General features: G+C 36.8%; 1 protein-coding gene across 2 annotated transcripts in view; it reads left to right on the forward strand.

The window, feature by feature from the left end:
* Positions 1-24500, forward strand: part of WDPCP (WD repeat containing planar cell polarity effector) — a 389996-nt gene that overhangs the window by 340240 nt on the left and 25256 nt on the right. For both annotated transcript variants that reach the window (XM_040458282.1, XM_040458283.1), the window contains one exon: positions 17897-17976. In XM_040458282.1, coding sequence (XP_040314216.1) covers positions 17897-17976 — 80 coding nt within the window. The remainder of the gene's footprint in view (positions 1-17896; positions 17977-24500) is intronic.

The raw sequence follows: 24500 nt of genomic DNA on the forward strand, positions 1-24500 counted from the left end.
ACCCAGCACTAGGCACAAAGTTAGGATTCAACAAATATTCCATCTATGAATGTTTGACTGAACCATAAAATATTAGCCTTCTTTATAAAATGTCCTCTTAATTTTAAGTCCTTCCCATTAATTATTTACATTTTTCATAGGCCTATATGACTGAATAAATTATTTTTTATTCTTAATATACCTATTTAAATTCAAGTTAACATACAGCTTAGTACTGGTTTCAGGAGTAGAACCCAGTGATTCATCACTTACATACAACACCCAGTGCTCATCCCAACAAGTGCCCTCCTTAATGCTCATCACTCATTTAGCCCATCTGCCCACCTACCTCCCCTCTAGCAACCCCGTTTGTTCTCTGTATTTAAGAGTTTCTTATGGTTTGCCTCCCTTCTGTTTTTATCTTATTTTTCCTTCCCTTCCCCTATGTTCATCTATTGTGTTTCTTAAACTTCACATGAGTGAATTCATATATTTATATTTCTGAGTGACTTATTTTGCTTAGCATAATACATTCTAGTTCCATCCATGTTGTTGCAAATGGCAAGATTTCATTCTTTTTGATCACCTAGTAGTATTGTTGTGTGTGTGTGTGTGTGTGTATGTGTGTGTGTGCATGCGTGTGTGTGTGTATAAAATCAGTCGATGGACATTTAGGCTCTTTCCATATTTGACTATTGTTGATATATCACACTGCTATAAACATTGGGGTGCATGTGCCCCACTGAATCAGCATTTTTGTATCCTTTGGATAAATACCTAGTAGTGCAATTGCTGAGTCGTAAGGTACTTCTATTTTTTATTTTTTGAGGAAACTCCATACAGTTTTCCAGAGTGACTGCACCAGTTTGCATTCCCATCAGCAGTGCAAAAGAGTTTCCCTTTCTCTGAATCCTCACCAACATCTGTTGTTTCCTGAGTTTACTATTCTGACAGGTGTGAGGTGCTATCTCATTGTGTTTTTGATTTGTATTTCCCTGATGATGACTGATGTTGAGCATCTTTTTCATGTGTCTGTTAGCCATCTGGGTGTCTTCTTTCTAAAAGTGTTTGATGAACATAAGGGAAGGTAAGCAAAACTAACATAAAAACAGGGAGAGGGACAAAACATAAGAGACTCCTAAATATAGAGAACAAACAGGGTTGCTGGAGGGGTGGGGGGTGGTGGATGGGCTAAATGGGCAAGGGGCTTTAAGGAGGACACTTGTTGGGATGAGCACTGGGTGTTATACATAGGGGATCAATAACTGGATTCTACTCCTGAAATCATTATTGCACTATATTCCTAAGTTGGATATATATTTTTAAAAATAAAATAAATTTAAAAAAAAAAAGACAAGTGTCTGTTCACGTCTCTTGCTCATTTCTTCACTGGATTATTTGTTACTGGGGTGTTGAGTTTGATAATTTCTTTATAGATTTTGGATACTAACCCTTTATCCGATATGCCATTTGCAAATATCTTCTCCCATTGTCGGTTGCCTTTCAGTTTTGTTGATTGTTTCCTTCACTGTGCAGATACCTAATAATAAACCTAACCAAAGAGGTAAAAGACCTGTACACTGAAAACTACAGAAACCTTATGAAAAAAAATGAAGACACAAAGAAATGGAAAAAACATTCATCCTCATGGACTGGAAGAACAAATATTGTTAAAATGTCTATACTGACCAAAGCAGTCTACACATATACCACCAGCATTCCTCAAAGAGCTAGAACAGACAATCCTAAAGTTTGTGTAACCACGAAAGACCCCAAATGGCTAAAGTAATCTTAAAAAAGAAAACCAGGAGCACCCAGGCGGCTCAGTTGGTTAAGCAGCCGATTTCACTCATATCATGATCTCACTGTTCTTGAGTTCAAGCCCCATGTCGGGCTCTATGCTGACAGCTCCGAGCCTGGAGCCTGATTTGAATTCTGTGTCTCCCTCTCTCACTACTCTTTCCCCACGTACACTCTGTCTCTGTCTCTCTCTCAAAAATATAAACATTGGGGCGCCTGGGTGGCTTGGTCGGTTAAGTGTCCGACTTCGGCTCAGGTCATGATCTCACGGTCCGTGAGTTCGAGCCCCGCGTTGGGCTCTGTGCTGACCGCTCAGAGCCTGAAGCCTGTTTCAGATTCTGTGTCTCCCTCTCTCTCTGCCCCTCCCCTGTTCATTCTCTGTCTCTCTCTGTCTCAAAAATAAATAAACGTTAAAAAAAATTTTTTTAAATATATAAACATTAAAAAAAATTAGGAAAAAAAAGCTGAAGGCATCACAGTTTGGACTTCAAGCTGTATTACAAAGCTGTAATCATCAAGACAGTATGGTACTGGCACAAAAACAGACACATAAATCAATGAACAGAATACAGAACCCAGAAATGGACCCACAAATGTATGACCAAATAATTTTCAACAAAGCAGGAAAGAGTACCCAGTGGAAAAAAGACAGTCTCTTCAGCAAATGGTGCTGGGAGAACTGGACAGCAACATGCAAAAGAATGAACCTGGGGAGCACCTGGTTGGCTCAGTCGGTTGAGTGTCTGGTTTCAGCTCAGGTCATGACCTCACAGTTTGTGGGTTTGAGCCCCACAACGGGCTCTGTGCTCACAGCTTAGAGCCTGGAGCCTGCTTCGAATTCTGTGTCTCCCTCTCTCTTTGCTCCTCCCCCCTCATGCTCTGTCTCTCTCTCTCCTTCAAAAATAAATAAAAACATTTTAAAAAATTAAAAAAAAAAGAATGAACCTGGACCACTTTCTTACACCATACACAAAAATAAATTCAAAATGGATGAAAGACCTAAAAGACAGGAAACCATCAAAATCCTATAGGAGAAAATATGCAACAACCTCTTTGACCTTAGCCGTAGCAATTTCTTACTAGCTATGTCTTAGGAGGCAAGGGAAACAAAAGCAAAAATGAACCATTGAGACCTCATCAAGATAAAAAGCTTCTGCACAGCGAAGGAAACAATCAACAAAACAATAAAAATTTTAATTTCTGTGTAGGCTATGGCAAAATTAATAAATGGAATTCGTTTGAACTAAATATAATACAGAAACTGAAAACTGGTTTTGAATAGACTGTACTGTGCTTGAGTTTATAAACAAATTTACTTGAATGTAAACTGTATGAGGGTAAAGATGTCTTTTTTTAATTCTTCATTGCTGGATCCTACAGGACTTAGAAAATTGTCTGTAATATAACGGATGCTTAAATATTTACTGAATAAATAAGATAATTATTTTTATAATACAAGAATATACAGGATATTAAGAATACATTACTAGTAATACATGTGTTAAGTAGACACTTTAGACACCCAAAAGAATCAGGCACTTCCACATTAATAGCAGTTACAACATCTAGGATATAAATGAGTGTTTTTAAAAATCACCATTATGTGAATTGACTGAGACTTTATAGGTCACCGACATTATTATTTAAATAGTTGGTTTCCATATTTTATGTGGTTAAAATAAACATTATTTAAATGGTTAGTTTTTCATATTTTTTGACTTGGCATTTAAAAAAAATGTTAAACAACTCAAAGAAAAAACAGTTTATAATGAAAAAGGGTAATGAGAAGGACAGTGGTAAATAATTGATCCTAGGACTAAATATTTTACTTTAGGTTTGGTACTGCCCTAAACTACTTATTATATTTTAAATTATTCCATTTCTCTAATTGCTTCAATCTTTCCCTCTGTATTAGATTATCTCCTTCAAGGTCTAAAATTCTTTACTGTAAATAAACCTTGCGTTTGTAACAAATCTACTTTGATACTTACTATCATAAATGAATAGTAATATTGTTTAGTTTTCTATTTATTATATCTGAATTCATACCTAAGAAACTCCAAATAAAATACAAATCTTGCTAAAAGTTTTAAATATTGGCTTGGTTTTATTAGATTTGTTTCTAAGCAAATTTCCCTTAAGTTAGAACAAACAAACAAAAAAACCCCATCTATCCATAATCCTTATGTGTGCCTATAAACAATATAACTGATGAAAATTTTCAGTGTTTACAAAACAAAGAAAATTGTCAACAGAATGCCTGGCGGTAGACTTACCAGCAAAAAAAAAAAAAAAAAAAAAAAAATTTACAGCCTATAATTCATGAAGATTGGCTCAAAACAAACTGTCCCTGCCAACAGAAAATCTGACAATTATTCTGTTGTCTAATTTGGCTCAGCTTAAGTTGACCTTGTTTATTCATCTCAGTCTTTTAATTCTTGTTAACTTGGCATAAGAAGAGAACATATGGCATATGTCTAGGAAGTCCATTTCTGCATCTTAAACCAAAATAAATGTAGAATATACTGAGCATTTCCAGTGTGTTCAGCTATTAAGGTAACTTAATGTATATTACACAGAACTGATTAAGTTCATATTATACCCACTAGATGTTTTATGTTTGCTGCCTATAAAGCTGAAAACTAAGTACAGACATCTTTTTCTAAGCTTCAGTATATGACTAAACCTGGCCAATTTCAAACATATTTCCAAAGACGACCATTAATTATAAACTCTTCTAAAACATAAAATTAAAGGGTATCAGCAATTTGACAATGTAAAGATGTTTACAGGCTTTCACTTAATCTCTAGCTATGTTTAAGAAAGCTGATCAAGAGAATGTGACAAAGATAGAATAAAAGCTGTAGAAGAAAAAGAACATTTCCATTTTCTCTCCAGTCTAATCTGGTCTCCAGTGATTTTCTTATTTTCATTTTCTGACCCACTAAAGCTTATTGTTAAAGAGCAATTTCATTTTATTGTGGCTTTAATGTGTCTCAAAAAAAGCTATGACGAAATGAGGTGCTTTACAGATTCATGGCTCTATTACAGAATCGTAATTCTCCAGTACCGGAAAAAGAAAAGCAAACACCTTGAAAACCCAAAGTTCCAAAATTTACTTATTTTAAGGGGTATTATTTTGGTTTAGAATGTATTCTTTTTATTAACTAAGTGAAATGAAAAACATGAAAGTATAATTTCATGTACAAAACCATATTAGTATTAATATATTTTGAAGCTCTTAACCTTTGTTAGTGTTCTTCACAGTACTTTTTTTTTTTTTTAATTTTTTTTTCAACGTTTATTTATTTTTGGGATAGAGAGAGACAGAGCATGAACGGGGGAGGGGCAGAGAGAGAGGGAGACACAGAATCGGAAACAGGCTCCAGGCTCTGAGCCATCAGCCCAGAGCCTGACGCGGGGCTCGAACTCACCGACCGCGAGATCGTGACCTGGCTGAAGTTGGACGCTTAACCGACTGCGCCACCCAGGCGCCCCCACAGTACTTCTTGCATAGTACTTTTCTTCCACAAAGCTCACAACATTCAAACTTCATGACTTGCATTCAAAATACCATAAAATTTCAACTATAGGGGCATCCTTATTACCCAGATATTCATTACCTGAAATCCTATAGTTATGTGTTTACAAAGAGCAACAACAATCTTCATAATGTGAAATATCTAAGAATGAACTAACTACTTATAAACTCAGTCCCCACTCAAATATTTCTCCACAGTGAATACTAGCATTTATTTCTACATATTAAGTGCAAGGTCATCAGCAGTTTCACAGATTATCAGCTGTGCAAACACCTACCACAGTAATACAAAGACATTTCAAAACAACCGAAAATTTTGCACAAAGGAGTATTTCATGAGTTCAATGAAAGACATTGGAGGAATGTTCAGATCCCATGCAAAAACCATTGGTAAATGAGGAAATGGCACTTAGGCCAATTAAGTTAAAAAGAGAAATTCCATAAGGGTAATGAAATTAAAAGAATTGCAAAAGAAAACTAGTTTATTATCAAAGTATTAATAGAAACCACAGGAAAATGAATGGCCTTCTTTATGAAGATGTGTACTGCAAAAGTCAAATGTGAAGTTAAAGATGCCATTTAATGCTTCTAGAGGATCTAGTCAAAAAAACTAGGACCACTCCCCGCCTGCCCAGTCAAACTGACTTACTCTTTGTTCCTTCTAAGAATTTGTGCCTAGTTTGAAATTACAACCTACATGTTATTTTTTTTAATTTTTTAATTTAATTTTTTAAATTTACATCCAAATTAGTTAGCATATAGTGCAACAATGATTTCAAGAGTAGATTCCTTAATGTCCCTTACCCATTTAGCCCATGCCCCCTCCCACACCCTCTCCAATAACCTTCTGTTTGTTCTCCCTATTTATGAGTCCTTTCTGTTTTGTCCCCCTCCCTGTTTTTATATTATTTTTGCTTCCCTTCCCTTATGTTCATCTGTTTTGCCTCTTAAAGTCCTCATATGAGTGAAGTCATATGATTTTTGTCTTTTTCTGACTGACTAATTTCACTTAGCATAATACCCTCCAGTTCCATCCATGTAGTTGCAGATGGCAAGATTTCATTCTTTTTGATTGCCGAGTAATACTCCATTGTGGATATATACCACATCTTCTTTATCTTTTCATCCATCGATGGACATTTGGGCTCTTTCCATACTTTGGCTATTGTTGATTGTGCTGCTATAAACATGGGGGCACATGTGTCCCTTCGAAACAGCACACCTGTATCCCTTGGATAAATGCCTAGTAGTGCAACTGCTGGGTCATTGGGTAGTTCTATTTTTAGTTTTTTGAGGAACTTCCATACTGTTTTCCAGAGTGGCTGCACCAGCTTGCATTCCCAATAATATACATGTTATTAACATAAACTTATCTCTATGTTTTACCTTTTATTTTTTAGTCATATTGTACTATCACTATTTACAATGATTTTCAATCCCAGTTTAAAGGCTCCCTTTATTTATATATTTAGTTTTCCCTGGAAAGCTGTTATCCTCAGACACAGACCTCATGCAGCTTAAAATATTTAAATATATGGTTTCAAAATAATGCAATGTATGCCATTGAGGACAAAGGAGAAATATCTATGTGCCTTTAGTTGTTCTTCACTATTCTTTTGGGTTCCTTTTTTCTGCCGTATTTGTTGAATCTAGGTTCACATACCTTACACTATCAACAAAGAGAAATGAAAAAGGTTAGGAAACTGAAACTTTTAAGGAGAGAATTATGAAAGCATAAAATAACCTAAGGAAGATGATTCCATTTATATACACAGAAAAATAAATAAATAAATAAAACAAAAGATGCTTTGGTTTTTCTATTTTATGTACAATTGAAAATAGGTGTCCTGAATTGCATTCTGAAGATATGGAAGATCCTAGGAAAATCCTCTAAATGGGGTCTGAAACCCCCTGACACCACCATGTAATACCTTTTCTTTATAGGCCAAGCTACTGGTCTGTTACCTGTTGTGCAAGATATACCAAGTTTTGCATATCCCTTCACAGAGACAAACTACATATCTAGAATATGGGAGAAGAACATCAGTCATCTATAAATCCCCTATATTTAGAAATTGTAATTATTTTACTCTTCTTATATATATTCCTATAAACAAATTTAGGGAAATTGTTGCTTTGTGTCCCAAATAACAAAAAATAACAGAGGATACTCTGTGCTATTACCATACAACAGGAAGTATATAATGTCTTTTAGTGATGTTAAGATTAATCAGTGGAATTCTCCATTACAGATGATCCCTGACTTAAGAGGGTTCATCTTATGATTTTTTGACTTTATGATGGTGCAGAAGTGATACACATTCAATAGAAACCATACTTCAAATTTTGAATTTTTTTTAACGTTTCTTTATTTTTGAGACAGAGAGAGACAGAGCATGAACAGGGGAGGAGCAGAGAGAGAGGAAGACACACAATCTGAAACATGCTCCAGGCTCTGAGCTGTCAGCACAGAGCCCGACATGGGGTTCGAACTCACGGACCGTGAGATCATGACCTGAGCCCAAGTCGGATGATCAACCGACCAAGCCACCCAGGCACCCCTGAATTTTGATCTTTTCGTGAGTTAGTGATACGTGGTACTGTGTGTGATGCTGGGCAGTGGCAGCCAGCCAAAGCTCCCAGTTAGCCACATGATTAAGAGGGTAATCAATTGACACATTTATCACCATTTTGTACCCATACAGCCATTATTCAGTATTCAACAAATTACATGAGATATTCAACACTTTATTATAAAATAGGCTTTGTGTTAGATCATCTTGCCCAACTGTAGGCTAATATAAGTATTCTGAACATGTTTAAGGTAGGCTAGGCTAAGCTATGATGTTTGGTAGGTTAGGTGTATTAAATCCAACATCCACTTAAGGTATTTTCAACTTACAATGGGTTTATCAGGATGTAACCCCATCAAAAGTTGAGGAAGATCTGTATAAAGTTCCCCATCAACCTTTCTCCTAATGTTTTGGAATTTACTCATGAAAGCTGCCCAGATGACTGTTTAATTAGGAGTAGTGAAATGGTGATTTTTTTTTTTTTAACAGTGGCATTCCTTCTGCAGTTATAAGCTGGAATTCTTCTATACAGGGAAAAAAAAAAAAAGATTCCTTACTAGTTATTTGATTACCCTGAAAGGCTAAGTAAATGCTTGATAATTCCCTATATTTACCAGTTTCCAGAGCCATAGTAAATTAAGCTATCAGCCTGCAATGGGGACCACTAATTTGGCAGGGGTGGGAGGGGGGAAAGGTCAAGTGCATTTTTAAATGGTGTTTAATGTGTTAGAGTCCATTGTGGTTGTGAAAAGTTCAGAAATAACAGTAAAACCAATGAATCACCAAAGTAGTAAATAGTAGGTTTACTGTGCACGCACCAGAAACAAAGTTTCAAACCAAAGGCAGTAAAACCAAAACATCAGGGGTATATTATTATAGAGCAGCTTATATAGTAAGAAAGCGGTGACACTTTATTCTTCACAGTGATTAGTTATAATATTAAAATTTTCTTAAATGCTAGGAAATTGGTGAGTGGTTACTTTACGCCAACCCTGGGAAACAGTTCAAGTTTTAGGATCTCCACAGGCAAAAGCAAGAAATGACCCAGGTCAAGTTAGTCTTGCAAAATAAACTAAATTAAGCTTTGTTGATATGGTGAGACTGATTTTGTCTGTTGAGGGAATTTTCTTTTTTTTTTAATGTTTATTTATTTTTAAGAGAGAGAGAGAGAGGAAGAGGGAGAGAGAGAGGGAGAGGGGAGAGAATGAGCAGGGGAGAGGCAGAGAGAGAGGAAGAAACAGAATCCAAAGCAGGCTCCATGCACTGAGCTGTCAAGCCCAGAGCTCGACATAGGACTCGAACTCACGAACCGTGAGATCATGACCTGAGCCAAAGTCAGACACTTAAACGACTGAGCCACCCAAGGGCCCCTCTTTTTTTTTTTTTTTTTTTTTAATGTTTATTTATATTTTGAGAGAGGGAAAGAGCGTGAGCTGGGGATGGGCAGAGAGAGGTAGACACAGAACCTGAAGCAGGGTCCAAGATCTGAGCTATCAGCACAGAGCCCTACATGGGGCTCAGACTCACAAACCGTGAGATCATGACCTAAGCTGAAGTCGGATGCTCAATAGACTGAGCCACCCAGGCATCCCAGTTGAGAGAATTTTCAAGACTGGTCTCCATTTGTTTTGTATTTCAATATGATAAATATTCTTTTTGATGGTCAGGTTTTATGCATCCAATTAAGTTTTTCAGAAAGTAATCTTGGCAAGTGTATCAAAAGCTTTTAAATATCATGACTTAAAATTTCATTTTTGTTATATATATGTGTGTGTGTCCATCACATTGCTGGCATAAAATGAATAATCTTAAATGCCTATTTGGAAAATTACTGAGTAAATTACAGTATATCCAAATATTAGAATACTATGTAAGCCATTAAAAATCATAATTATCAGATTCTGGTCCCAGATGGAGTGAGCATACTATTCCTGGTCTCTCCCACTGAATGCAACTAAAAATCCTAGAAAGAATATACAGATTAGCTATTTGAAGACTCTGGAAAGTAAATAGTGGCAGACAGCTTGAGGAGGAAGACCAGAATCTGAACTACCTCAACCAATGGTAAGTTTACCAGTATTTTTTCCTTCATTTTGCCACCACTTGGGCCTGGAGGCAGTAACAGTCAAGGAAGTCGGTGGCAGCATGTAGTTACTGACGCCACTGCTTCATAGAGGAGAAAAGTACCAACAGAGATTACAGATAGGAAGGACCTCAAGAAAGTGACCCAATTAAATTGTTTCTAAATTCCAGGTTTATACCCCAAGATGTGCATGTGTAGATCTGATCCTAACTAGCATATAATAGACTTTGATCCAAACTAACAGATAAAACATCACCCAAGTCACAGATTCATTACTGGGTGATACACACATGAACAGATCTAAATAGTATTGCAAAGACTCTGAAAATTGAACTGACATTGGAACCACAGCTCACAGAGGTACACTAGAACTTGATGACTAAAGCTAACAAGATCAGTTGCCTGCTAGGACAGAAATATCAACATTTATCATGGGATTTCAAATAAGAACAAGTCTTGCCAGTATTCAAAATATCTAGGACCCAAAATTACTTGGCATAAAAAGAACCAGGAAAACCCCCACTCACATGAGAAAAAATAGTCAATAGACAGTAATATGGAGATGCTACACTGGAATTATCTGAAAAAACTTTAAGCAGTTATTACAAAAATGCTCCAACAATCATAAAAGCTGTTGGAAATGAAAAATACAAAGTCTCAAAAAGAAATAGGAAACAGGAAAAACACATAACTCAACAATAAAGTAACCAATTTTTTTAAAGCTCACTGATGGCTTCAATAATAGCAGGATTGAGATGAAAAAGGAGTGAATTGCAAGACAAATCAATAGAAAATATCCAATGAACAACAAAAAGAAAAAATACTGAAAAAATAATAATAAAGAGAGCCTAAGGGACCTCTGAGACAATGCCAAGTCTAACATTTATAACATCAGAGTTCTGGGGTGCCTGGGTGGCTCAGTCGGTTAAGTGTCTGACTCTTGACTTTGGCTCAGGTCATGATCCCAGGGTCATGGGATCAAGCACCAAGTCAAACTCTGCACTGAGCATGGAATCTGCTAGGGATTCATTCTCTCTCTCTCTCTCTCTCTCTCTCTCTGCCCCTCTCCCCTGCTTGCATTCTCTAAAATAATTTTTTTAAAGAAAAATAAAAAAAAAAGAGTGCCATGCAGAAAAATAGTTTATAGCAGTGCTATCAACAATAGCCAAATTATGGAAAGAGCCTAAAATGTCCATCAACTGATGAATGGATAAAGAAGATGTGGTATATACATACGGAATATTACTCAGTGATCAAAAAGAATGAGATCTTGCCATTTGCAACAACGTAATGGAACTAGACTGTATTATGCTAAGTGAAGTCAGTCAGAGAAAGACAAATATATGATTTCACTCATGGAATGTAAGAAACAAAACATATGAGTGGCAGGATGGGCTAAATAGGTGATAGGTAGGGGTGTCTGGGTAGCTCAGATGGCTAAATGTCCAACTCATGGTTTCAGCTCAGGTCATGATCTCATGGTTTTGTGAGTGCAATCCCCACATTGGGCTCTTGTGCTGGTATCACAGAGCTTGCTTGGGATTCTCTATCTCTCTCTCTCTCTGCCCCTCCCCAACTTGTGTTGTCTCTGTTTCTCTCAAAATAAATAACAAAGAAAGAGGGGTGCCTGGGTGGCTCAGTCAGTTGGGCATCCGACTTCAGCTCAGGTCATGATCTCATGGCTTGTGAGTTCGAGCCCCCCATCAGGCTCTGTGCTGACAGCTCAGAGCCTGGAGCCTCCTTCAGATTCTGTGTCCCTCTCTTGTTCTGCCCCTTCCCCACTTGTACTCTCTCTCTCTCTCTCTCAAGAATAAAACATTTTTAAAAACTTTTTTAAAGAGAGAGAAAAAAGAAATCTTCCAAAGATTCAATCAATCAATCAATCAATAGCTGATGGGCATTAAGGAGCACACTTTTTGAGATGAGCACTGGGTGTTATATATAAGTGATGTATCACTGCGTTTTACTCCTGAAACCAATACTACAGTGTATGTTAACTTGAATTTAAATAAATAAATAAATAATGTGCTCTAAAAAAAATAAACAAACTACCAAAACCAAAACAGGAAAAAAACAGAAAACCTGAACAGACCCATAACCAGCAAAGAAATTAAATCAGTAATCAAAAATCTCCCAATAAACAAAAGGCCAAGGCCAGATGGCTTCACAGGTAAATTCCACCAGACATTTAAAGAGGATGTGGAGAAAAGGGAACCCTCTTGCACTGTTGGTGGGAATGCAAACTGGTGCAGCCGCTCTGGAAAACAGTGTGGAGGTTCCTCAAAAAATTAAAAATAGATCTACACTATGACCCAGCAATAGCACTGCTAGGAATTTACCCAAGGGATACAGGAGTGCTGATGCATAGGGGCACTTGCACCCCAATGTTCATAGCAGCACTTTCAACAATAGCCAAATTATGGAAAGAGCCTCAATGTCCATCACCTGATGAATGGATAAAGAAATTGTGGTTTATATATACAATGGAATACTACTTGGCAATGAGAAAGAATGAAACATGCTTTTGTAGCAATGTGGATGGAACTGGAGAGCGTTATGCTAAGTGAAATAAGTCATACAGAGAAAGACAGATACCATATGTTCTCACTCTTATGTGGATCCTGAGAAACTTAAGACCATGGGGGAGGGGAAGGGAAAGAAAAAAGTTAGAGAGGGAGGGAGCCAAACCATAAGAAACTCTTAAAAACTGAGAATAAACTGAGGGTTGATGGGGAATGGGAGGGAGGGGAAAGTGGGTGATGGGCACTGAGGAGGGCACCTTTTGGAATGAGCACTGGGTGTTGTATGGAAACCAATTTGACAATAAATTTCCTATTAAAAAAATAATGAGGAGGTTAATTCCTATTCTTCTCAAACTATTCCAAAAAATACAAATAGAAGAAAAACTTGAAAATTCTTTCTATGATGCCAGCATTACCCTGATACCAAAACCAGACAAGACTTCACTAAAAAAGAATACAGGCCAATATCCCTGATGAACATGGATGCAGAAATTCTCAATAAAATACTAGAATCAAATGAAAACAGTACATTAAAAAAATCATTCATCATAATCAAGTGGGATTTATTCCGGGGCTACAAGTGTAGTTCACTACACCACATTAATAAAAATAAAGGATAAGAATCATACAGTCCTTTCAACAGATGCAGAAAAGGCATGTGACAAAGTACAACATCTATACATGATAAGAAAAAAACAAAAACAATAAACAAAAAACCTCAGCAAAGTATGGTTAGAGGGAACTACCTCAACATCATAAAGGCCATATATGAAAAACTCACGGCTAATATCATCCTCAATGGGGAAAAAATGAGAGCTTTTCCCTTACACAGTCAGGAACAAGGCAAGGATGTCTATTCTCACTGTTACTTTTTAACATAGTACTGGAAGTCCTAGCCTCAGCAATCAGACAACAAAATAAATAAAAGGCATCCAAATTAGAAAGGAAGAAGTCAAACTTTAACTGTCTGCAGATGACATGATACTGTATATGGTAAACCCAAGAGACTAGGCCAAAAAAATTGCTATAAGTGGTACATGAATTCTGTGAAGTCACAGGACACAGAATCAATGTACAGAAATCTGTTGCATTTCTAGATACTATAATGAAGCAGCAGAAAGAGAAAACAAGGAACCAATCCCACTTACACTTGTACCAAAACCTACAAGATACCTAGGAATAAACCTAACCAAAGAGGTAAAAGATCTGGACTCTGAAAACTGTAAAACACTAATGAAAGAAACTGAAGATGACATAGAAATGGGAAAACATTCCACACTCATGAATTGGAAGAACAAATATTGTTAAAATGTCTCTATTACCCAAAGCAATCTACAGTTTTAATGCCATCCCTGTCACAATACCAACAGCATTTTTCACAGAACTAGAACAAACAATCCTAAAATTTATATGGCACCACAAAAGAACCCAGAATAGCCAAAGCACTCTTGAAAAAGAAAAGCCAAGATGGAGGCATCACAAATTTCAGATTTCATGTTATATTACAAAGCTGTAGTGATCAAGACAGTGTGGTATGGTACTGGCAACAAAAACAGACTGGCACAAAACAGGACAGAATAGACACCCCAGAAATGAACTCACCACTATATGGTCAAGGTCAATTAATCTTCAACAAAGCAGGAAAGAATATGCAATGGAAAAAAGAGAGTCTCTTCAACAAATGGTTTAGGGAAAACTGGACAAGAACATCCAGGAAAATGAAACTGGACTGCTTTCTTACACCATACAGAAAAATAAATTCAAAATGGATGAGAAACCTAAATGTCAGACAGGTAACCATTAAAATCCTACAGAAGAACACAGCCAATAACCTCTTGACACTGGCCATAGCAACTTCCTACTAGATAGGTCTTCTGAGGCAAGGAAAAAAAGCAAAAATAAACTACTGGGACTTCATGAAAATAAAATGTTATGCACAGCAAAGGAAACAATCAACAAAACTAAAAGGCAACCTATGGAATGGGAAAAGGTATTTGCAAATGACATACTTGATAAAAAGTTAATATCCAACATTTATAAAGAACTTACAAAATTCAACGCCCAAAGAACAATCCAGTTTAAGAAATGGGCAGAAGACATGAACAGGCATGTTTCCAAAGAGGATATACAGATGGCTGACACACGAAAAGGTACTCAACATCACTCATCATCAGAGAAATACAAATCAAAACCACACATACCTCACACCTGTCTGAATGGCTAAAATGAACAACTCATCAAACAACAGATGCTGGTGGGGATGTGGAGAAGGGGAACCTTCCGCACTGTTGGGAATGCAAACTGGTATATCCACTCTGGAAAACAATATGGAGGTTCCTCAGAAAGTTAAAAATAGAACTGCCATATGATCCAGCAATTTTACTATTAGGTATTTACCCAAAGGATAAAAACATACTAATTCAAAGGGATACATACACCCCGATGTTTCTGGCAGCATTATCAACAATAACCAAATTATGGAAAGAGCCCAAATGTCCTTCACCTGATGAAGAAGTAGTGGCATATATATACAATAGAATATTACTCAGCTATAAATGAGAATGAAATCTGGCCATTTGCAACCATGTGAATAAAGCTAGAGAGTACTATGCTAAGCAAAACAAATCAGAGAAAGACAAATACCATACGATTTTACTCTTATGTGGATTTAAGCAACAAAACAAATGAACACGGGGAAAAAAAGAGAGGCAAACCAATAAACAGACTCTTAACTAGAGAGAACAAATTGATGGTTACTAGGTGGACAAAGGTATGGATTAAAGAGGTGATGTGTATTAAGGAGGGCACTTGTGATGAGCATTGGTGTCGTATATAAGTGATGAATCACTAAATTCTGTACCCAAAACAAATATTGCACTATATTTTTACTAGCTGGAATTTAAATAAAACTTGGGGGAAAAAGTAAAGGTTTTGTAGAATTCAAATGTGAAGCCATCTGTTCCTGGACTTTGTTTTGAGAGAGTTTTAAAGTATGGTTCAAATACTGCTTACACTAATCAAAGAAGACCACAATAAATGGAGACACATACCATGTTTATGGACTGAAAAACTCAATATGGTACACATACCAGTTGTCTTCTGATTGATCTAAAGTTTTAAAACAATTCTAATCAAAATCCCAGAAAGATTCTGTGTAGATATGGACAAGCTGATTCTAAAACTTATATAAAAGGACAAAGAAATTAGAATACTGAAAACAATTTTGAAGAAGAGAAATAATGTTGGAAAAATCATGCATGATCTTAAGACTTTTTCTAAAGCAAGAACTAGCAAACACTTTCTATAAAGGGTCATTTAGTAAATGTTTTAGGTTTTGCAAATCATACAATCCCTGTCACAGCTACTTAAGTCTGCTGTTAAAATAAAACAGCAGCCATTGATATTATGGAAATAAATGGGTGTGGGTGTGTTCCAATAAAACTTTATCTACAAAAATGGGCATCACTTTAATTTCCCATGGACTATGGTTTGCCATGCCCTTCTCTAAATCTATACTAATCAAAAAATCGTGGTATTAGCAAAAGGACAGATTGACAGAATAAAACTGAACAGAGAATCCAGAAATAAACCTATGCAATATGCCCCATTGATTTCTGACAGACGTACAAATGCAATTCAGTGGAGTAAGAATACTCTTCAATAAACGGTATTACAACAACTGGACATCTTATGTATAAAAGCAATGAGCCCCAAAGTAAACCTCACACCTTATTAAAAAATTAACCCTAAATGTATCATACATTGAAATATAAAATGTAAAACTATAACACTTTTAAAAGAAAACATTTAAGTAAATCTTCATGATCTGGTATTAGTCTAAGAATTCTCAGAACTGACACTAAAAGTACAATCCATAAAAAAACAAATTTGACAAGCTAGACTTCATCAACTTTTGCTCTTCAAAGGATACTGTTAAGAACATGAAATGATAAGCTAGCAAAATTAGTGGTTCCTAGGCTTACTAATAGAGGTGAAAGTGTGACTGTTAGGTATGAGGGAGTTTTTTTTTCACATGCTGAAACTATTTTTATTCTGATTGTGATAGCAGTAACACAAATCTATACATCTGTTAAATTCATAGAATCTACATCTTTCTTTTAAAGATTTTTAAGTCATCTCTACATCCAATGTGGGGCTCAAACTCATGACCCTAAGACCAAGAGTCCCATGCTCTGGGGTGCCTGGGTGGCTTAATCAGTTAAACTCTGACTCTTGATCTTCGCTCAGGTCATGATCTCATGGTCTGTGAGTTCCGGCCCTACAATAGGCTCTGTGCTGACTGTGCAGAGCCTGATTGGGATTCTTCTCTCCCTCTGTCTGCCACTCCCCCTTTCAAATAAATAAACTTTAAAAAAAAAAAAACAAAAAGAGTCACATGCTCTTCTGACTGAGCCAGCCAGGTGCCCCTAAAATCTACATCTTTTTTTTTTTTTTAATGTTTATTTTATTTTTTTGAGAGAGAGAGAGAGACAGAGCTCAAGCAGGGGAGGAGCAGGGAGAGAGGGAGACACAGAATCTGAAGCAGGCTCCAGGCTCTGAGCTGTCAGTACAGAGCCTGATGGGGGGCTCGAACTCACAAGCCATGAGATTATGACCTGAGCTAAAGTCAGATGCTCAACCGACTGAGCCACCCAGCACCCCTAAAATCTACATCTTTAAAAGTCCATTTAAAAAAAAAATAGCCCATAATTTACATACAAAATGTAACAAAAACTGTATGAGAGCTATATAAAATTTTATAAGATAGTGTTATCTCAGCTTTGTTTAAAAAGATGCTTGGGGCACCTGGGTGGCTCAGTTGGTTGGGTGTCCGACTTCGACTCAGGTCATGATCTCATGGCTTGTGAGTCTGAGCCCTGCGTCGGGCTCTGTGCCGGCAGCTCAGAGCCTGGAGCCTGTTTTGGATTCTCCCTCTCTCTGCCTCTTCCCCAGCTCGCACGCTCTCTCTTTCTCTCTCAAAAATGAATAAACATTAAAAAAAAATTTTTTTTAAAGATGCTTGCATATAGAAGCTAATTATCCAGATGAGAACTCTGGAAATCTGAATTATGTTATTGTTTTTTCCTTTGTGTTTTTTTTTATTTTTCTGTAGTAATAAATTACTTTTAAAATCAGGAAAATAAAATGTATTTAATAGGAAATTTTTACCATCCATTCTAATCCTGTAATACCCCAGTAGAATGTCACATTTTGTTTCCACTACTTCTTTTGAAAATTGTGTATGTAAAATATTTTATTTGTATCTTAAACTTGAATTTAATTGCTCTTCAAAAATGTCCTGTAAATTATTTAATGATGGGAAAATTGAAAAAATTCTATGACATGTTAACCCTATTATTTTCTTTTTAATCCTTTTTCCAATTAAAAAAAACAACAGACAAGTACTTGACAGAAGAAATGAACTTGAAAAAGACACCTGTGCTGAATCTTTGATGACTAAGACCTGTAATGAAGAAGGTAATGGTATCCAAGTTACTCAAAGTATTTAAAGCATAACAGAATAACAATATTATGGCTGGCAAGAGCTTCCAGTAAATGAATAAAACTAAGAAATCCCTGAGCATTTCTAGTTGGTGTGTTATAAGACAGTTCTTGGTAAATATAGTGTAAAATACTAAGTCAGCTTATTTTAACAAAGGCTTAATTATAATGAGTATACAAATAAATGTGGGGATCTTCTTAAAATGTTGGTTCTCACTGAATAGGTCTTGAGTAGAGCCCATGATTCTGACCTTCCAACAAGCTGCCAGTGGTGTGTATACTTCTGGCTTAGAGATTACAATTTGATAAGACAGATTCTGAAAGTCACTGAGAAAAATGGCTTCATTCTTACCTAATTTAGTAAGAAAGAAATGTACACAGTAAGTTAGACTACAAGTGCTACCCCAAATAAGCATGAGGAGGTAATAGAGCAATCACTTCTAGCCAAGATATTCAGCTGAGCAGATGGCCTTCAAAGAATTTCAACATGTAGAAGAAACTGTGTGAGCATTTATAGAAAAAGAAAGTACAAATAACACATAGTTGACTGTGTGTGAAGAGACAAAAGTAGTTAATATTTGAATGTTCACACTATGTTCCCTTTTCACTATCCCCTAAAGATGAATCTTAGTTTGGCCTATTTATTTTCTACCTTTCTCCCTGAAAATGGGTCATTTCTGCTTAACTAAAGTCTTTGAAACTTTGAAATGCCGAAGTTGGAACAAAAAAAGGATATGGAGAAGGACAAGAGAGGCATGTGGAGTTAAGAGACTTTTTATGACGTTTTTGGGGTTTTTCTTCCTACATAGCCCAGAGAAAGAAGTGCATAAGAGCAACTTCTGAGGCAAGTGGACAGGAAGGAAAAAGAACTTTTAAGAAGTATCGTATAGTGCCAGGCATATAGCACTTACTTTACTGCTGTTGTTTTATAAACTGAGGTCTACCAAGGATATGCCACAAGGCCTATGTATGGTCCCAACCCCAACCCAAAATACTATTACTTCAATTCTTTTGTTGTCCTCATCTAGAAAATAAAAGTTTCAATGGAATGGTTCTCATGAAGGATGAACAGCTGAATAAACAATTTAGAGCTATGTTTTTGGCATTAGTAGTTTAAAGATACATGATTCTATGTAGGAAAGAAATGGCATTTTCCAATTTTGTTTCTTTTGAATTTGAAGAAAAATGTGGAGTTTATAGTATTCAACAAGGCCAGCAGCTAGTTGATGGTTACTAGCAAGATGGCAAAATAGGTCTCCAGCCCTCATTCCCCCCTCCCCATAAACACCAATTTGGCAACTATCCACAAACATAAGTACCATTGTGGGGGCTTCAAAATCCAGGAAGAAAGTTGCAAGAGCACAATGGAGCCCAAGACAGAGGACTCTTTGAGAAAGCATACACCTGCCCCAGGACCTGACCACAGACCTAGGAGCAGCTCTATCACCCCATATACATGGATCTACACTAGCGGGCCTGGCAGGAATGTCATGTGCCTGTAACCCCACTAATAGGCCCACTGACTACAGACCCAATTGCAAACCTAGAAGCAACCCCATATTCAGTTCCAACTGCTCAACTGTGATCCCACAGCCAGTCTGGTCCACCTAGGGACCTGGGAAGAGACATGCCAATCTATGTCCCAAGTAATAGGCAGGCTAACTGTGGACTCAGAAGTAGCCTTTCCACCTGGGCAAGCAGCACAAGCTATGCCTGATGATGCCCCCAATGATATATCAGCCAACCAGTAACCTAACTGTAGACCAGGAAGTAGCCCCATGACCTGGCCCTGGTTCTGCTCCACTGCAATCCTGGAGGCAGGCTTGTCTATCTGGGACCTGCAGGAGTAGGTCTTTACCTGCCAAAAACACTCTGTAAAGAATGGAAGAGGTCCCTGCTCCTTTAGTTGCACAGACACCAGTGCAAGGCTATAAAGTCACAAAGAAGTGGGCACAGTACCACCAAAGGAAACAAAAGTTCTAGTAACCAGTGCCAAAGAAATGGAAATCCACACACTGCTTGACAAAGAATTCCAAATAAAATCATCTTTACAAAGCTCAATGTAAATAGATGGATAGGTAGGTAGGTAGGTAGGTAGGTAGATAGATAGATAGATAGATAGATAGATAGATAGGGGGCCCAGTGAGGGACACCTTGGTGGCTCTGTCAGTTAAGCCTCTGACTCTTGATTTCAGCTCAGGTCATGATCTCACAGTTCATGAGATTGAGGCCTGCATAGGGCTCTGCACTGACAGTGTGGAGCCTGCTTGGATTCTCTCTCTCCCTCTCTCTCTGCCCCAACCCCACTCGCTTCCTCTCTCAAAATAAATAAAAATTTAAAAGGAAAAAAGTTCAATGAGCTAAAAGAGAACACAGATAACTAAAGAAAATTAGGAAAACAATACATGAACAAAATGATGAAGCTCAAAAACAAACAAACAAAAACCAACCTATTAAAAAAAAACAAAACAGAAATCTGGAGCTGAAGAATATAATGATAAAACTAAAAATTCCATTAACTTCAACAGCAGAATCAATTAAGCAGGAAAAACCCCAACAAACTCAAAGACAAGTCATTTGAAATTCCAAATTTAAAAGAACAAAAAAGAAAAGAATGAGGGGTGCCTGGGTGGCTCATTCAGTTAAGCGTCTAACTTCAGCTCAGGTCATGATCTCATGGTTCATGAGTTCGATCCCCACATCAGGCGCTCTGTTGTTGGTATGCAGCCCACTTCAGAACCTCTGTGCCCCCCCCACCCCTCTCCCACTCCCACTCTCTCTCAAAAATAAACATAAAAATACAAGTGAAAAAGTGAAGAAACTCTATGGGACTTAATATGATACCCCAAAAGAACGAATACTCACACTATAGGTGTCCCAGAAGGAGAGAGAGAGAGAGACCAAAAAGTTAAAGAAACAGTGGTTGAAACATCTCAAATATAAGCAGGAAAATGAACATCCAAATTTGTGAAGCCCAAAAGTTCCCAAAGAGGTTCAAGTAAATTGTCTAAAGTAAAAAGAAAACATTTTCACAGCAGCAAAAGAAAATGACTTGTCACACCAAGGGACTATAACAAGGAATAGCACCTAAGACTATCAGTGGATTTCTCCACAGAAACTGTGTAAGTCAAAAGAGAGAGGGATGAAGGGTGCCTGGGTGGCTCAGTCGGTTAAGTGTACAACTTCAGCTCAGGTGATGATCTCACGGTGAGTTCAGCCATGTCAGGCTCTGTGCTGACAGCTTGGAGCCTGGATCCTGCTTCAGATTCTGTGTTTCCCTCTCTCTCTGCCCCTCTCCTACTCACACTCTTTCTCTCTCTCTCTCAAAAATAAATATACATTAAAACTTTTTCTAAAAAAAAGGGGGGGGGCAGGATGATATATTCAAAGCACTGAAACAAAAATAAGTACAAACCAAGAATACTTTACCTGACAAAACTGTATTTTAAGAATAAAGGAGAGAGTCTCCCATACAAACAAAACCTGAGGGAGTACATTATGCTAGATGTGCCTTACAATAAAAACTAAAGGGAGTTCAGTTTGAAACAAACAAAAAAAAGTAAACAATAACATAAAAGCATATGAACTGTCACTGTTAAAGGATATACTTTAATAGTGGCATGTAAATCACTTTTAACACTAGTATACAAAAATTAAGACCAACGTACTAAGAATAACTATCACCACTAAAATGGAACACAACATAGAAAGAAGTAAAATCTAGAATCAACTCAAAGTTTATGTGAGAGAAGTGTACACATTCTGCACATAAGTAAAATTAAGTTGTTATTAGCTTAAAACAGACTGCCTTAACTAGAAAATGTTTGATGTGAGCCCAGTGGTAACTACAAAAACAAAAGGCACAATAGATACACCAAAGATAAAGAGAGAAGAATCAAAGCATACTGCTGCTGCTGCTGCAATCATCAAATAAAGAAAGACAAGTTGAAGAAGAAACAAAATCACTACAAAACAGAAAACAGTTAATGAAATAGTTATATTAAGTCTTTTCCTATCACAGTAATTACTTTAAATGTAAATGGATTAAATTCCTCAATCAAAAGATAGTATGGCTGAATGGATTAAAAAATTTAAAAAGACTCAACTATATGCTGTCTACAAGGGACTCACTTTAGATTTAAAAATACACATAGCCTGAAAGTACAAGGGTGGCTAAAGGGAACCAAAAGAGAGGAGTCATTACAGTAGACAAAAGAGACTTTAACTGATAAACTATCATGAGACAAAGGACATTACATAACAATAAAAAAGTCAATTTACCAGGAAGATTTAACCATTATAAATAAACATGCGTGCAACATCAACTATATACCTGTCAATACATATTAACATATAAAGCAAACATTTACAGATATGAAAAGAGAGGTAGACAGTAATAAAATAGTAGTATAGTTCAATACCCACCTCTTTATAATGGATAGATCATCTACACACACAAAAATTCAGTAACACAGCAGAACTGAATGACACTATAGACAAAATGGAAACTGAACATATATAGAACACTCCACCCCAAAACAAAATACTCATTCTTCTCAAGTGCACATGAAACATTCTCCATGATAGATCACATACTAGTTCACAAAACAGGTCTCAACAAATTTAAAAAGACCGGAATCATTTTAAATATCTTTTCTGATCACAATGGAATGAAATTAGAAAGTAATAATATTTTTGTGTATGGTATAAGAAAGTGGTCCAGTTTCATTCTTCTCCATGTCACCATCCAGTTTTCCCAACACCATTTGAAGAGACAGTCTTTTTTTCCATTGGATACTCTTTCCTGCTTTGTCAAAGATGAGTTGACTGTATAGCTGTGGGTCCATTTCTGGGTTTTCTATTTTGTTCCATTGTTTCCATCTGTTCTATTCTGTTCTCTTGTTTCCATCTGTTTTTGTGCCAGTACCATACTGTCTTAATCACTACTGCTTTGTAATATAGCTTGAAATCCAGAATCACAATGCCTCCAGTTTTTTCTTTTTCAAGACTGCTTTGGCTATTCTGGGTCTTTGTGGTTCCATACAAATTTCAGGATTGTTTTTTCTAACTCTGTGAAGAATGTTGGTGGTATTTTGATAGAGATTGCATTTAATGTGTAGACTGCACTGAGTAGTGTAGACATTTTAACAAAGTTTGTTCTTCCAATCCATGATCATGGATTGCTTTTCCATTTCATTTTGTCCTCTTTAATTTCTTTCATAAATCTATATTTTCAGAGTACAGACCTTTTATCTCTTTAGTAAGGTTTATTCCAAGGTATCTTACTGTTTTTGGTGCATTGTTAATGGGATTGATTCCTTGATTTCTCTTTCCGCTGCTTCATTATTGGTGATAGAAATGCAACAGATTTCTGCACGTTGACTTTATATCCTGTGACTTTGCTGCATTTATGTATTAGCAATTTTTTGGTGGAGTCTTTGGTTTTCTACATAGAGTATCATGTCACCTGCAAATAGTGGAAGTATGACTTCTTTTTTGCCAATTTGTATGCCCTTTATTTCTTTTTGTTGCCTGATTGCTGAGGCTAAGACTTCCAGTACTATGTTAAATAGTAATGGTGAGGGTGGACATCCTTGTCTTGTTCCTGACTATAGGGGAAAGGCTTGAGCTTAGCATAATACATTCTAGGTCCATTCTTCAGGTTTTCCCCATTAAGGATGATATGAGTTGTGGGTCTTTCATATATGGCCTTTATGATGTTGAGGTGTATTCCAGTGATCCCCACTTTGTTGACAGTTTTTATTAAGAATGGATGCTGGGGGCACCTGGGTGGCTCATTCACTTAAGCATCTGACTTCAGCTAAGGTCATGATCTCACCATTCGTGGGTTCAAGCCCCATATCGAGGTCTATGCTGAGAGCTCAGAGCCTGGAGCCTGCTTCAGACTCTGTGTCTCCTTCTCCCTCTGCCCATCCCCCACTCATGCTCTGTCTCTCTCTCTCTCTCTCTCTCAAAAATAAACATTTAAAAAACTTTTTAAAAAAAGAATAGATGCTGTATTTTTGTCAAATGCTTTTTCTGCATCTATTGACAGGATCATATGGTTCTTATCCTTTCTTTTATTAATGTGGTGTATCACATTAATTGATTTGTGAATACCAAACCAGCCTTGCAGCCCAGATAATAAATCCCATTTGATCATGGTAATTCTTTTAATGTACTCTTGAATTTGATTTGCTAGTATCTTGTTGAGAATTTTTGCCATCCAGGTTCATCAGGGATATTATATTGCCAATAATTCTCATTTTTAGTGGAGTCTTAGTCTGCTTTTGGAAAAAAGGTAATGCTGGCTTCATAGAATGAGTTTGGAAGATTTCTATTTCTGTTTTTTGGTAAAGTTTGAGAAGAACAGGTATTAACTCTTCTTTAAATATTTGGTAGAGGGGCGCCTGGGTGGCTCAGTCGGTTAAGCGGCCGACTTCGGCTCAGGTCATGATCTCGCGGTCAGTGAGTTCGAGCCCCGCATCGGCTCTGTGCTG

Source organism: Herpailurus yagouaroundi, unplaced genomic scaffold, assembly GCF_014898765.1.
Source record: "Herpailurus yagouaroundi ecotype Mexico unplaced genomic scaffold, PumYag 221, whole genome shotgun sequence".
Lineage (NCBI taxonomy): Eukaryota > Metazoa > Chordata > Mammalia > Carnivora > Felidae > Herpailurus > Herpailurus yagouaroundi.